Below are 15,424 nucleotides of genomic sequence, written 5' to 3' on the forward strand. Positions count from 1 at the left end.
AGCACAGCATAATGTATAGCGTTGTTGAATCACTGTGTTGTGCACCTGAAACTACTATAACATTGTGCGTCAACTCTACTTTAATAAAAATAAAATATCTTGGAAGCTATTTTTAAAATTCAGTAATATGCAACTGTAGGAAACATTCTTTAGAAAGTTCATTTTTGATTACCAAAAAAACTTTTTCTTTTTGGACTTCAAAACCCCTAGGGCACCATGAACAGGAATATCGTACTATACTTAAATGATCTTTATGTGGGACGCCTGGGTGCCTCAGTTGGTTAAAAGTCTGCCTTCAGCTCAGATCATGATCCCGGGGTCCTGGGATCAAGTCCCGCATTGGGCTCCCTGCTCAGCGGGGGTCCTGCTTCTCCCTCTGCTGCTCCCCCTGCTTATGCTCTCTGTCAAATAAATAAATCCTTAAAAAAAAAAAATCTTTATGATAGCAGAGGAATGTTCATATGATTTGGAGTATAACTTGTTTTTCTTTCTTCTAGAACCAGGTGGCAAAAGCTATATCCATTTTTTCCCAAATCATGAAGCAAGAAAACATAGTCTGCACTAATTTAAATGTAAGTGACTTCTTTATTGTTTAAAGTAAGGCTTGAAAGGTGGTAAAATGATGTCCAGATTTTTTTTATATAGGTATGATGAATTTTGATCTCCCAAGATCTTGATTCAATTCAGTGATTTATTGAGCTCTGTGTTACCGTACAGGCCTTGTAACAGGAGTCAATACAGACATTTATAAATAGGTAGAAAATGTAGATATGCTCAGATATAGGATGTAGCTAAATGCTGCAGGCATAACACATGACCACAGAAGGCTGTAGATACAGAGAGGAAGGAGGTGGTCTCTATTTTCTCTTGACTAAGACTTGAGAAAAATCTTTGTGCTAATTGCATCCGATTCATGGTACCTAACATAGGGAGTTAGTATACCTATGGTGCATAAAATAGTGCTTGACATGGTAAGCACCCAGTGTATGTTAGCTGTTTTCATTCTGTGTTGCCAGCCTGCCATGGCCCATCTGCCCCAGTAAGCGGTGAGTCATCCACACCTTCCTGGAGCAATGAAAAAGACTGGGAGACTCTGTGGTCATTAGAGACATCATGTGCGCCACTCAGCTGGCCCCTACTGAGGCCCTGCTTATGGTGACTATACTTGTGTTATGGGGTGTTGAAAAGAAAGCCCCTAACTTTCAAGAACTTAGTCTCCTGAAACATTAAGGGGTCAAGATGAGGAAAACATTGTCAAAAGAAGAGAAATGTGTTAACACCAATATGGTATGAACTAGGATAAGGGCTCACAGCCAGTGCAATGTTGCAGCATGGGGAGTGAAGGGCTGGCCAGTGTGAACAGACTGAGCATATCTCAGGGAGGAGAGAACTGCTGAGCAGTGTCTGAGGGAGGACAGGGCCATGGGATTGGAGGGCTGAGGGTGAAAGGGCATTCTGTGTTGGGAGATTAGTTTTGCTGAGGGTTCCATTTAAAAGAATGTAAACTTTTAATCATAACCACTTCTTACTAACCTTGAGCTCATCCTCAGGCAACTTACTTAAACTCTATGGTCCCCATTTTCCTTTTATCTGAAACAGCAGTAGTAATAAATATATTACTGTCTTTTCATTATGAAAATTGAAAGACTAATGCATTTAAAGTAGTTAACACAGTACCTGGCATGTAATCAGTGTTCAGTGAATGCTTGGTAATACCAGTTTTATTTGTTTGAAGTGAAGTGTGTTAAATAAAGAGGTATATTTATATTCAACAAATCCTGGAACCTAGTGAGTAGGAATTGGGCATAACTCCAAGGTTCCATGGTTGTCATTTCTTCCATAGTGATTATCCTCAAATGTCACCCCCAGACCAGTGCCCAGATGACTTTCAAGAGAAGGACTAGTTTACCAACTTCGGAGATTAAGGTTGCCAAGACGTCTGAGATAAGAATACCTTTTCAAAGTCCGTTCATGTGAGGGAAAGATGAGCCTAGGGAACCAGAAAGATAGGCACAGTGATAATAGAGACCCTGGAAAAAGGATGGTTTTGGAAGGGAAGAGACTAAATACTAGGAAAGTATCCAAAAAGAGATCTTGCAGTTTTTAAAGGACATGAGCCTAGAGGGGGGATGGATGTCAGAGCTGTCAGTTAAGAGCTCATCTATATAAAACCAGCAGTGGATCTGATGGGAACTGACAAATGCCACAAAAAAAGGAAGAGAAGCCAGGAGTGAGTTTAATAAGACATCAGTGGTGAGGCAGAGGAATTATCAGAAAAAGGGAAGAAATAGCACCAGTGTATAGAAACCCCGTCAGAGCCTGCTGCAGACAGCCCCTATCCCAAGACTGCATGCCTATGCAGAAACTGCAGGTCAGAGCAGATGGGTCAGCCTGAAAAGCTCACAGGCATAAGCAGATCTGGGAGGTCGAGGTGGCAAAGGTCCAGAGTCCAGAAGTTCCAGTCGTTTGAGCCAACAATATCAGTAAGCCAAACACGTTAGGAAGCCTGGTCTTCCAGCAGGTGCCATATGTATTGTACCTTCTTCCCTGCTTCCTACTGGATTTGGACAGCTCTGGGTACCCAAGTATATCATTCCTTCTGAGAGAGAGAGTGGCCTGCAGATGAACTCATTTCATGATTGGGACTGAAGTAGAATTGCTAGCATTTCAGGTGGTTCATCGCATTATGCGGGAAAGAGGTACACGAGAGTGTGGGGAGAGGAGTGTTCTATGGATCAATGGTAGCTTTTCTTCGAGTTGAAGTGAGGTTGGAGGGATCAATAAGGATTGGTGGTGAGAAATTGAAGAGATACAGATCAGCAGAGTTTTAATTCAGCTAGCTACTTAATACTCATTGGCTCATTTTATATGATACTGTAGAAACAATATCTGGCCATATCATACATGTGGAAAATGGAGATTCAAAGAGTAAATAAATCACCTAAGTCCTTGAAGCTAATTATGTAGCAGAGTCAGAGTTTTAACACAAATATGTTTGACTACAAAGTCAAGGCGTTGCCCCGCCACTCAAGACCTAGAGAGACAAGGGTTGTGTCTTTTTTTATCCAGGACTGGGATTAGCTGCTCCTTCTGAGTGATGAAAAGGACATAGGATTGGATGTCAAAAAGCCAAGTTGCCAGTAGTATATGGTACTCCATGTCCTTGAGTTTAGATGCTTCATTTTTTGCAATCCTTGGCTATCTGTTGCAGTGGTTATGAGAATCTAGTAATAATTTTTTTTTTCATATGAGAAAGTGCTTTGTTGGAAATAAAGCATAGGCTGCTGAGAATGAAGCTATCGATTCATAGTAAGAGGAGAAGTCCAGAGCATGGTGGGAATATGCTCATGAGCCAGAGCAGCAGGAGTAGCTCCTGTTCTCTGAGAGCTAGAAAGGAAAGGTAGCCGATTAAACTTGGTGGAATGCGCATGTTTTGGGCAAGCACTCTGTAAGGAACCTTGAACTGATCTTGAATATGAATCGTCCCCTCCATGAATTGGGTCACAGAAATATATATTGTTCAGAAACTTAAAGACCATTTTATTGTTTAAAAATGCTCACTCAGGAACTTTTTCCAAATGTCCAATCTAAGTTTGTCATATTTCAGTGTAAACCTGGTTTGGCTTCCTTGGGGATATTGAAAAAGAGATGGTTGCCGTTCTCAGGTTTAATAATCTTTCAGATTCAGATCTGTTATTAGAGCAGGTTTTTAAAAACTGATTTAATGGGCCCTAGCTTCTCTAAGGCTGAGTCATCTACTTAGAATCCTTAAGGGCAATTTGTTAATTATTAAGAAATGGAAACCCCACAAATAGGCTGAGTAGAAAGTCTGTTCAGTCAGTAGTAGCAGAAATAAATGAAGTTTTTTTCTGATCTACTTTAAAAATTAATGTCTTATACTAAAATTTTTTCCTGCTGCCATTTAGAATTTGAACTCACCTAATTTTCCCCCCTCAACTTAATTTTCTTTTCATCAAAATTGCTCCTGCTGCCAATATGACCCAGAGGGCCTGATTTTCCATTTTCCCAGCTAATACTTGCTACACACTGAATTGATTTAGCAGATGATCTCATTGAGGCACATGCATGTTGGCTCTGCTCTCTGAATTTAAACCCATCAGTCTCAAAAGAACTATAGTCCCCTCTTTAGCAGTGTTGATCAATATCAAAGGATTAATTTCCACTTCTAAATATGTTTGAAAGTAGCCAAGACCAACATGGGGTAGCTTTCCACTGATGCTATTTGAATTCTAATCATGTCTCTAGAAATAAAGCATGTCTCCAAATGGACACCCATTTTGGAATTGAATTACCTTGCAGGGGAATTGGCAGTTGGTTAGTTTTGCTGCTTTTATCATTATTTGTTAACACAGATAAATGTTTTAATGCCCCTTTCTCCAGTCACTAAGGTCACCCTAAAGTTAGAGCCCACACTAGGAAGTCTCCTAGGCTGCATGGGGGTAGGCAAGAAGACAGAACTCATTTCTCATAAATCTCTTTGTGACAGCATCTTGCCTGTATGTGGAAGTTAAGAATTGCATTTTAGTTGAGAGTAATGTAGACCTAAGAAAAATAAGAATCTATACAAATGAGCAGCTTTGTTCTTCTTCCATGTAGAAAACCAAAGATGGTCAGTTTGGGCCTGGTGTGACATTTTATGGTAACATCAGGAACCCAGCCTCTTTCTGTATTTTCACAACACCATCCTGAGCATATGATTTCCATCCATTACACCTTTTCCAGCAAGAAGTAAGAAGAATGGAGGACAAAGAAATTAGGCCCCTTTGTGGATGCTTTCCCAAATGTCTCACCCAGCCACTTGTACTTACATGTTACTGGCAAGAACGTAATCCTGTGACCATACCTAGTAGAAAGAAACCTGAGAAATACAGTCTTTGAGTTTTGTACATGACAGCATCAGTTGAAGTTAGGGAGTTCCGTTAGTCAAAAAAAAGGGGGGGAGGGATGGATATTATTTAGAAAACTAGCAGTCTCTACTGCGCTATGATATTCTACTGCAAATATAGCAAACTTGAAAAGAAAAAGACGAAATGCAAATTACTGCATGGTCAGGGCTTCTCTTCTTTTGGTCAAAGGCATCCAATGATTTGTGAACATTTCTTGAGGTTTCAGAAAATCAGAGGGACAGGAAGTGTCCTTCTGTAGTTGTTTGAATAGTTTTTCTTACCTAAATTCCCCCTATTCCTTGCTAATTTTCCTAGCCTTTTGTTTGAAATCTGTAAGATTAAAGCAGTGTGCTGTACTTTGATCTAGTTTTCCTTAACCATAACCTAAGGTTTCAGCCTGAGATAAGCTCTCCTAGCTTTACATTTTTTCTTGGCTTTTCATCAGTAACTGCCTCATCTATATTGCCCTTCATCAGTATATTTCGAGGTATTGAACTCGACTCTTGAAATCCCTTCTGAATCAGAGATAGTTGCTGGAGGCAGGGAGAGAAATTGGGAAAACTTAAGAAGAGATGTTGAAATCTTCCAGGAGCACATCATTAATAGTTTGTAGCATGGAGCTCCAGGAGGTTTATCTGTGTAAATTGCTAGGGGACCTCAGCTCTCCTCATTCATTATTGTAGAGGGTCTACTAGGTGCCAGGCACTAGAGACATAACATGTAACAAGGTCGACTTCTCCTTGCCCTCAGTAGGACAGCTGCCAACCCAGTCAGTTGTTTTTTATTAACAAGAGTTTGAAGTACTATTGGGAGTCAGAGATTTTACCCTACTTTTAAGCTAATGAGTTAACCTTCCATAGTTCCGTGGATACTAGTAGAGTTCACAAGGCACCGAGAGGAAAAGGACAGTTTATTAATTAGAGCAGTAGTAGTAGCCACAACATTAGCATTTTGCATCAGTTTCTTGAACCCAGTTCCCACAGGACAACACAAGGTCTGTATTCTTCTTATACATACAGGAGGTTATAGTTTAAGAGAGGAATCTTGAATTTGGAGAACTCAGATCTCTCAAAATGGGCAGTAAGCATGCCTGCCCTTTTCTCTGCTTGTGGCACTGTGTATGTCTTTCCAGGGTGTTGGTTATACGGATATCCTTGAAAAAATAGTCTGGACTAAAGGCAATCAGTGCTTCTGCTTGAATGTGAGAAACCTGTGGAGTGTTGCTTCCTAATGAAAGGTGTGCTCATGATTTTGCCTTTGCTTTAGAACACTGAACTTACATCGGGTTCTTTGGATTTAGTCTTCTTGGAATCATTTCATTCTGTTCTTTGGGACCAAAGATAACCACTCATCCTGATCAACTGCTCAACAAACTTAAATTGTTATAAAATGGACTATAGAGAGCGCCTGGGTGGCTCAGTTGGTTAAGCGACTGCCTTCGGCTCAGGTCATGATCCTGGAGTCCCTGGATCGAGTCCCGCATCGGGCTCCCTGCTCGGCAGGGAGCCTGCTTCTGCCTCTGACCCTCCCCCCTCTCATGTGCTCTCTCTCTCTCATTCTCTCTGTCTCAAATAAATAAATAAAATCTTTTTAAAAAAAAAAAATGGACTATAGAAAGAACTTAGCTGGTTTGCTATAAAAAAAGAAATAGCTCTTCCAGAAACACTACTTTTCCAAAGGATCAAGAGCCTTTAAAATGTTTACCTCCTTTGACTTAGTAATTTCACTTCTGGGAAAATCAAGTCTTAGAAATTAACAAGTTTTTTTTTAATGTATGCATATTTATCAATATATTGAAGAGTGGTATTGCTTAATGGATCGTTGTATGTATATGATGGATTGCTATGCATTCATTATTAAAAATGAGTTATTCTAATTTCTTAATGAGAAAATATTCATTGTATAAGAATTGTATAATAAAAAAAGTAAATTATAATTTCTTGTATTACCTTCCAAATATATTAAACAGTGGATAACATTAGTTGGGGAATTCTGGCTTATTCTTATTTTCTTTAACCTTTTCTGTATTTTTCAAATTGTACTAGTGAATACTGGTAACGAGGGGGGGAAATGAGTGTGGTTTTTTTTTAAAGATTTTATTCATTTATTTGAGAGAGTGTGAGAGAGAGAAAGCACCAGAAGTGGGGAGGGTCAGAGGGAGAAGGAGACTCCCTGCTGAGCAAGAAGCCTGATGCAGACTCAATCCTGGGACTCCAAGATCATGACCTGAGCCAAAGGCAGATGCTTAACAGACTGAGCCACCCAGGCGCCCAGGAAATGTGTTTTTTTTTTCTTGTGTTAATTGTGTCTGTCTGATGGAAGGTAGTTTAGTGGTACCAAAGTACAGTACCCAGTTTTGAAAGTTCCTTTATGGCTGCAGTGTAAATAGGAGTACCTCATTAAGCCTTGAACCAGCTTCCACTTTATACCTGCAGCAACTGATTTGCCTACAATTTCCAAACCTAAATAAATAAACAAAGGTAAAGGTATCTTTTGCCCCAGGGTCAATCTTACAAGACTGTGATTGTCCTCTCCTCTGAATCTAGAAGGAATAGGGGGGAAGAAACTGATAGTAATGTTTGAGTACCTCCTGTGTGCTGGCATTTTATTCGACATTCACAGTAACTCAGATGTGAGATGTAAACCTGTTTTCCTCATTTTACAAATACAGAAGTTGGAAGAGATTAAATACGTGGCCAGAGTCATAGAGCTGGTAATGGCCCATGCCAGGATTCAAGCCCAAACATACCAAACTCCACAATCCCTTTTTTCTGCTTTTCTACTTTTAAGCAAGTTTTGAAGTTGAGGTGTTTTGATTAGCTATTGGAAAATAAGTTTTGGCTGATAGACATATATTTGAAGCATTTTTGAACTTGTGCAAGACAATGAATTAGGAAATAACATGTAAGCAGGTAGATGCCTATAAATGTAGGCTTGTGTAACAGGGTACATATCTCATTGTTGAGCACTGGCTCAGTCTTGTTTCTGCTTGTTTGTTCTTTGTATTCAGATTTTGATTCATATCCAGGCAAATATGTTGAAAACCCTGATAGAGATACTAAAGGATGCTGCAGAGGGAAATTTATCAAAATTTGTGAGAAGACGAGAGTTCTCAGAGGAAGTGGTGAGTATGTGATTGCTGCAGAAATCATTTAAAGGTGAAAGGGCTCTCATTAAAATGTGCACTTATTGTCTTCATTCTCCAGGCTGCCACCTTAAAGAGTGTCAAATATGACAACCTCTCTCTTCTTCCTGTTATAAGACTTCTGTGTTTGGGTGCAACAATTTTTTTCTTGCAACAGAAAATGCCCTCTGAAATTCTAGAAAAACTTTGTCCTTTTACATTATTCTCACCATTCCGCTCCCCCCCACACACACACACTGATTTCCTGGGTCCCGTCTCCCCTTTTCTCTTTCCTTTCTCCTCAAGCTTCCAGTGCCTTCTCCCCACCCCACCCCCCACCCCTGCTTCCTGTTTCATGGAGGAAATGGAAGCAATCAACAGAGAACTGCTGCCTCACGGACAACCTCTTCCTGTCCCTGTGTGCTCAGCTTCCCTGCTGAGGCTGTGGTGACTACACACACCTCTCTAGAGCAGGTTCCCCCATTGAGCCCCAGAGCCCATCCCTCTGACCCATTGCAGGGCATCTGTTCAAAAGATGTCTTACTCTCTTTTGAGCATCATTAACATCCCCTTCCCTGTGGATCATTCTTATCAGCAAACAATCAGCTACAGTATCTCTCATCCTAAGAAAAAAGTCTTGGGCGCCTGGGCGGCTCAGTCATTTAAGCATCTGCCTTCAGCTCAGATCATGATCCCAGGGTCCTGAGATCGAGCCCTGCATTGGGCTCCCCACTCCTCAGGGAGCCTGCTTCTCCCTCTGCCTCTGCCCCTCCCCCTGCTCGCGCTCCCTCACGTGCTCTCGCGCTCTCTCTCTCAAATAAAAGTCATTAAAAAAAAAGTCTCTCCTACTTAAACAAATGAAAAAGACATGCTGTGTGTTGAGATAGGAAGACTCAACCCCATAAAATCAGTTATTCCCAAATGATTATGATAATATAACCTAATAAAAGTGTCATTAGGTTTTTTTCTCTAGTTAAGGTTTACTAGAAAGAACAAACTAGCAAGAATAACTGGGAAGAGGTACTAGACCTGCCAGATATTAAACCATATTAAAGCTTCTATAATTAGAACTGTGGTTTTAGATACTGAATAGACCAGCTAATGCAAAACTATAAAACAAAATTAAATAAAAATGATAAGCAATTTCCAAACATTGAAAGCAAAGGGAAGTGACTGAACCCATATCTCACATTGATGGCTTAAGCACACAAAGAGGACAGGATGCCTGGGTGGCTCAGTTGGTTAAGCATCTGCCTTCAGCTCAGGTCATGATCCCAGGGTCCTGGGATCGAGTCCTGCATCCGGCTCCTCGCTCAGCAGGGAACCTGCTTCTCCCTCTCCCTCTGCTCCTCCCCCTGCTTGTGCGCTCGCTCACTCTCTCTCTCTGACAAATAAATAAAATCTTAAAAAAAAAAGCACACAAAGAGGAGTTACTGTAAGTCATTTGAGATTCAATAATTTGTACATCTATAGCTAAAGGGAAAAAAAACTGTAAGGAAATCATAAATTCCTGGCAGTGATCAGTTTGTTAGTAATGATTGGTATTGTCATTTTGACTTATGAAGGGGCCTGTTGATTGGTTCTTCCTCCCTCCCTTGCCTTTTGATAGTACAGGTCCCCCTGGCATCTGAGATGGCATGGTTGGCGGTGGAGCACTGTGGGCTCCTTTCTCCCCCTCTGCCACACTGTTGCCCTCCCAGCCCCTTCCCGTTTTCACACTTCCACCCAAAGGCTTCTTCCTGCTGGCAGAGGGAGCTTGTCAGGAAACTAACGGGATACGATTAATTTAAAGCTTCTTTCTATTCAAATTCTTAGCTTTCTGTAGGTTGTGATCCACCCAAACCCTTTCGGAGTATGTTTAAAAAATGTAGGGGAACTGGAAATGCAAACAGGTTTTAAAGTGCACGGTTGTGTGCATCCATTACTGACACAACTTCAGTTTTCTCAATAGCACTGATGTCAATCACTCTACTTAGACCTGCTCCATCAATATGTTGTCCAATTATATGACTAAAGCATCCAAATAAACTCCACATTGAAAAATACCGATTTTTATTTGATTTTTCCCCCCAAAGTCTGTAAGACTGATTTACTTAAAAAGCTCCACCTGTAGTTGCGTGTATTCCCTGGCTGTTGTGAGGCCATGCGGGGAACTGCTATTGAGAAAGAAATGACTCCTCTGACTCCAGCAGCCTTTGAGCCGGCTCTAAGGATGCTTGTGAGGGTGCGTGTGGAGACCCTTACACTGTAAAACTTGCACCTTACAAATGCACTGTTGAGTGTTGATACCAACAGTTATTAAGGATGACTCGTGTGTGGAGAGAAGGCGCTGTTACACCACCAGAGGAGTGTTGAACAGAATTATTGATTTTCTTAATTACTATGACTAAAACCACTCCAAACGTCAGCTGTTGCTTCATTGATTTCTTTTTTGAAACTAAACTAACAATGGAGTACAATCTCTTTTCTGCTTAAACTGTAGAATGATCCTAATGACACCATTTGATATTTGTGTGGTGATAGGAGAGAATATGCACTTAGAGCAAGGTTGTCTCCAGCTTGGTATATTCGCTTGGCTGCTTTTGGAAACCATGTGCTTCACCTTAAGTCACTTCACCTTCAGCATGAGGTGGGGACTAAAGAAGCTATTCTTTTTAAGAACATCAAGTGCTGGAACTTCTTACCTGAAGGTTCAGTGGTGATCCCTTGTTTGAAAGGAGGGTATGCCGGCAGCAAATAGGGTTATATATTTAGAAGATGACCAGAGGATTTCTTAGGGACCTTGCATATACATAAATTTCATCAAAAAATGTTAGGTTGTATCATTTCTTTTTTTTTTAAAGAGAAGTTTCTTCTGTTTTTTTTAGATTTATTTATTTTAGAGAGAGAGCGTGTGCACAAGTGGGGGGAGGGACAAAGGAAGAGGGGGAGAGAGAGAGAGCAGACTCCCCACTGAGCAGGGAGCCTGATGCAGGGCTCCATCTCACTACCCGGAGATCTTAACCCGAGCCAAAATCCAGAGTCAGACGCTTAGCCAACTGAGCCACCCAGGTGCCACGGGTTGTATCATTAATAAGGATTGAACTAAGTAAAATGTTGATTTTGTTCAAAAAGTAGCTCTGCATTATAATTTAGAGCTCACCCATTTTTGTAGAATTAAATAGCATTTATACACTTGTGACTCTGATATTTATACTTTTGGTCTAGACCTCTCCTCCTTGCTTCATATTGGTGTATATCCAACAGTCTCTTGACTTACCCACTTAGATCTTTCACAGGCATCTCAGCCATGTCCAAAACAGAACTCTTGACTTGTTCCCCCTCCAAATATGGTCCTCCCATCTTCCCCGTCTCCGTTAATGACCTCACCCATCACCAAGTTGCTAAAGCCCAAATTGGGAAGATGTTTTTGATTCTTCCCTTTCCTTGACCTCTTCAACAATAAATCCTTTCAGTTGGACCTCCCAGATATACTTGTTACACATCTATTTCTCCATCTTGTATATACATTTTCCAGACTAGACTGTCATCCTCTCTCATCTGGACTAGGATACTGGCCTCCAGATTAGTCTCCACCCTCAATTTCTCTACACAGCCATTTAAACCTAAGTCAGATCATGTCCTAATTTGGACCTTCTGATGGCTTCTAGAATAAATTCCAGAAAACTTACCATGTGCTATAAACCTTCACATAATTTGCTTCCTGCTCTGATTTTTAAATTGGGCAAACTTTGTTTCCATTGCTATTTGACTCTTTATCCTGATATGTTTCATTGTATATTATGTACCACCTTTTTATGAGATATTAGGAATGATTTTCAGGTACTAATTCTGAATTTTGTGTATAGCTTACGGAATCCATTCATACTTCTGTGTGCCCTGGTACCCTGGTTTTCACCATTATAGGTATACAGTATACATTTTTACGCATTTGTATCTCTGCTTCTTGGAAGATAAGAAGAACAAAGAAGAAATCTTGCAGATACATAATGATCTGCTCTTCTTTTTCCCAGCTGGCCAAAGCGAGGGAAAAAGTAAAGGATGTGCCTGCCCTTCTAGCCAGATTTGATGAGATCTATGGGAAACTGCACATAAATGGCCAGGTCACCACTTACACGTTGGATACTCTGCTCTGCCACACCCCTGGGAACAGGAAATCCCACATGATGCTATTAAACAGGAGGACAGTCAGCCATCAGACCTTCCAGCCACTCAACCAGTCCCTGTGGGCTGAGTAACCCTAGCTTCAAACCCCCCATGGGTCTGAGCTGGAAGGGGCCTGCTTCTAGTAAGTTAATGGCTTCCTAAGAAATGAGGCGTTGTACTCCAGTGGATGGTATACTAACAAACATTTGGTCTCCTTAAATTTCTGAGTTCATTGAGAACTGGCATGCTGACTGGAGAAGTTAATGTTGTGCTGCTGTGAAGATCTAAATAACAATCAAGCAGAAAGCTCCGCTCCTTCGGGAAGGACGCTTCCCCTGTGTAAACCTCCGAGGATCCGTGAAGGAACATGGCTGTGGTCTGCAGTCCAGCTCCCGGTACCAGAGTAGAACCCAGTAAGCACCAGTGGGAAGGAATTCCCCCTAGGTGGTCAACTTCAGTGAATTTTCAGGGGAGTAGTTACTTGCAAATTACACCTTTGCTGAATTCAGGAGGTCTGAAACTTATCATGCCACGCTGGGCAATAGCCCAGGATTTTTTCACTGCTTCTATCATCATTTATCTGTGACCCCCAAATAAGATACTTGTGAACCTGCATACGGACTTGAAATTTTCATTTAAGTTTCAGTAGTGTCAAATTTTCTCAAAAATGAGAGAAATAAAATATTCCTGAGAAAACATCTTCAGGTTGTTTTGTTTTCTCAGCAGCACAAACTAACCCAGAATTTAGCTCTCAGAACTGATAAGTAAACTAAAATTTGAATGGTTACTGCTGTGGTCATGGGCAGGCCATGTGCTTTTTCAAAATTAATGCCGGGCGCCTGGGTGGCTCAGTTGGTTAAGCGACTGCCTTTGGCTCAGGTCATGATCCCAGAATCCTGGGATCGAGCCCCACATCAGGCTCCTGGCTCAGCAGAGAGCCTGCTTCTCCCTCTGACCCTTTCTCCTCTCATGCTGTTTCTCTCTCTCAAATAAATGAATAAATAAAATCTTAAAAAACAAAAACAAAATAACTGCCAATAAGAACCACATAATGCTGTCTGTATTATTTTTTTTTAATGTGGATCATAAATATTTGGTTCTACAGTTTGTCATGTTAATAATGATCTTCTCTTTTCTCTTGGGATGCTTTTTTTTTTTTTAAATAAACTTGTCTGACAGCAGGCTAAAGCTTCCTCATCCTGATCTGTCACATGATGGTTTGAAATACAGCACTGGTGAGTTGTGCCTTTTGTTTCTAAAGGCCCACATGATGTTCACGCCTCTCAGCTGTCTTCCTAGAGTTCTGTACACTCTTTCTTCAGTGCTCTTTCAAAAACTAAGGTTTGCTTTTAACTTGATTGTTTTTCAGAGTCCAGAATTATTCACAGAATCAGCAGTTTTAGAGTAGGAGGAATCTTCTGAGTCTCCTAGCTGATTCCCGTCATCTTTCAGGTGAAGGAAATGACTGGTCCAAATTGGTGTAACTAGTTGGAGGTGGAGCTGAGATGAAAATCCAGATTCCTAGTCCAGTACCCTTCCCACTACAGCACATTAGGTCTCTTCAGAGATAGAATACTAGGTAAAGGCTCACTTCACTTTCCTCATTTGTTAAATGGGGTAATCATACCCACCTCATAGGCCTGCTGTGAGAATGGAATGAGATACTAAACGTAAAGCAAGCAGAACCGTGGCTGGCACTGAGTAAGTGCTACGTAAACGCTGACTATTATAATTACCATCCGTAGCATTCAGAATGCGGATACCTGGTTGAAGAATTATATAACAACCGCATTCTTCCTTCTGCTTATGAAGACTTAGCCCCTTTTAAGGAAAATTCTGTGCCTTTATAGAATCTTAATTGTATTTTTTTTTGTGTCTGGTGTTTGCAGAAAAAGGCATTTGGGTTTCTCTACCTTCAAAGTCTTAGGGAGTAATATGGCGTGCTTCCTGTCCCCCAACTTATCTTTTATCTTCTGACGCTCACAAAGAGCATTCGAATGGCTATTACACCCTGTGTGACTATGGCCCTGGTTGTTAACTAACAACCATTCATTAGGAGAAAAAAAAAAGTTGTGAGCAATAAATAGCAGCCCTGACCTTCCCAGGCCCTGCTGCTCTGAACAGCTGGTGACTGGTCGCCGTGCTGCAGGTAAAAGCTGGGCTCTTCGACCTTTTCCTGCAGTTATGCTGAAGGGCAAGAGTACAGAGGGAACTAATGAGCCCCATGTTTACCCCCAAATAATAGATGATTCTGAAGGCTAAAGAACCATCAAAGAGAAAGTTTGCTTAGTCTATAGTGAGCATTTCATTCTTTAAAATTTCATAATTTCTTTCAAAAATGGTGTTTGTTTTTTTTTTCGCAATCGATAATTTGCCTAAAGCATGTACTTATTCTGTTAATGAGAATATTTGGACAGAACATCTTATTCCCCAACCCTATTATGTGCCTTTGTAGATTGTTTCATTCATTATAAATATCTGTTGCTTCAGACTCCAGAAGTCACCGTGGTGAGTACAGCACAGTATGAGAAGGAGACAAAAAGATACCTCCTACATTAGGTGGTATCAGGAGAGGGTTCTGGTTCTCTCTTGCTGTGTCTAAAACATGTCAGAACTTAGTGGCTTAAAACAACGCCAGTCGTTTTCTCATTATGTTTAGGATTGACTGGCTCAGCCAGGCAGTTCTTCGTGTCTCAGGTGGTTATTAGTCACTTGATGGCTGGGATTAGAGTCACCTCAGAGGCTTCCTCACTTACTATTTATGGCAGGTGATGCTGGGACCTCAGCTGAGACTGGGATTAGAACATCTACGTGTAGCTCCCTGACAGCACAGTGGTGGAGTACTAGGGAGTGTCCCCAGAGGACCAGGCAGAAGCTGTTGTCCCCTTTTATGACCTGGGTTTAGAAGCCCCATGGTTTCAGAAATCAAATGGCAGCCCTTCCACTCGAATCACAGGCCCATCCAGATTCAAAGGGAGGGAGCATTCATTCTGGCTTGGTGGGACTGTCAAGGAAATACATGTTTTAAACTATCAGAGATTTTTCCAGCAAGCTCTTTGAACTTCTTTCCCATTGCTACTTCTAATTAAAGCCACCATCATCGGGCTTCTTTCAGCTGTCTTTACTACAGCCGGTGAGGTTTCCAAAACTAACTTGTCCGTTTCTATTTAAAACTTCCTGAGGGCTCTTCACACCCCTCTGGATAAAGCTGTGTCTCTTTAATATGGCTTAGATGGTCCTTCATAAT

General features: G+C 41.1%; 1 protein-coding gene across 6 annotated transcripts in view; it reads left to right on the plus strand.

Moving 5' to 3' along the window:
• PTCD2 (pentatricopeptide repeat domain 2) overlaps nucleotides 1-15,424 on the plus strand; it is a 48,987-nt gene that overhangs the window by 18,736 nt on the left and 14,827 nt on the right. For 4 of the 6 annotated variants that reach the window (XM_054512370.2, XM_054512372.2, XM_064596221.1 and 1 more), the window contains 2 exons: nucleotides 498-572; nucleotides 7,918-8,031. In XM_054512370.2, coding sequence (XP_054368345.1) covers nucleotides 498-572; nucleotides 7,918-8,031 — 189 coding nt within the window. Of the gene's footprint in view, nucleotides 1-497; nucleotides 573-7,917; nucleotides 8,032-11,937; nucleotides 12,876-15,424 lie in introns of those variants that run through there. The other 2 variants (XM_064596220.1, XM_064596223.1) reach the window with 2 other exon arrangements.

Source organism: Mirounga angustirostris, unplaced genomic scaffold, assembly GCF_029215605.1.
Source record: "Mirounga angustirostris isolate CCGP_5_RB_7025 unplaced genomic scaffold, mMirAng1.0.hap1 SCAF_7, whole genome shotgun sequence".
NCBI lineage: Eukaryota > Metazoa > Chordata > Mammalia > Carnivora > Phocidae > Mirounga > Mirounga angustirostris.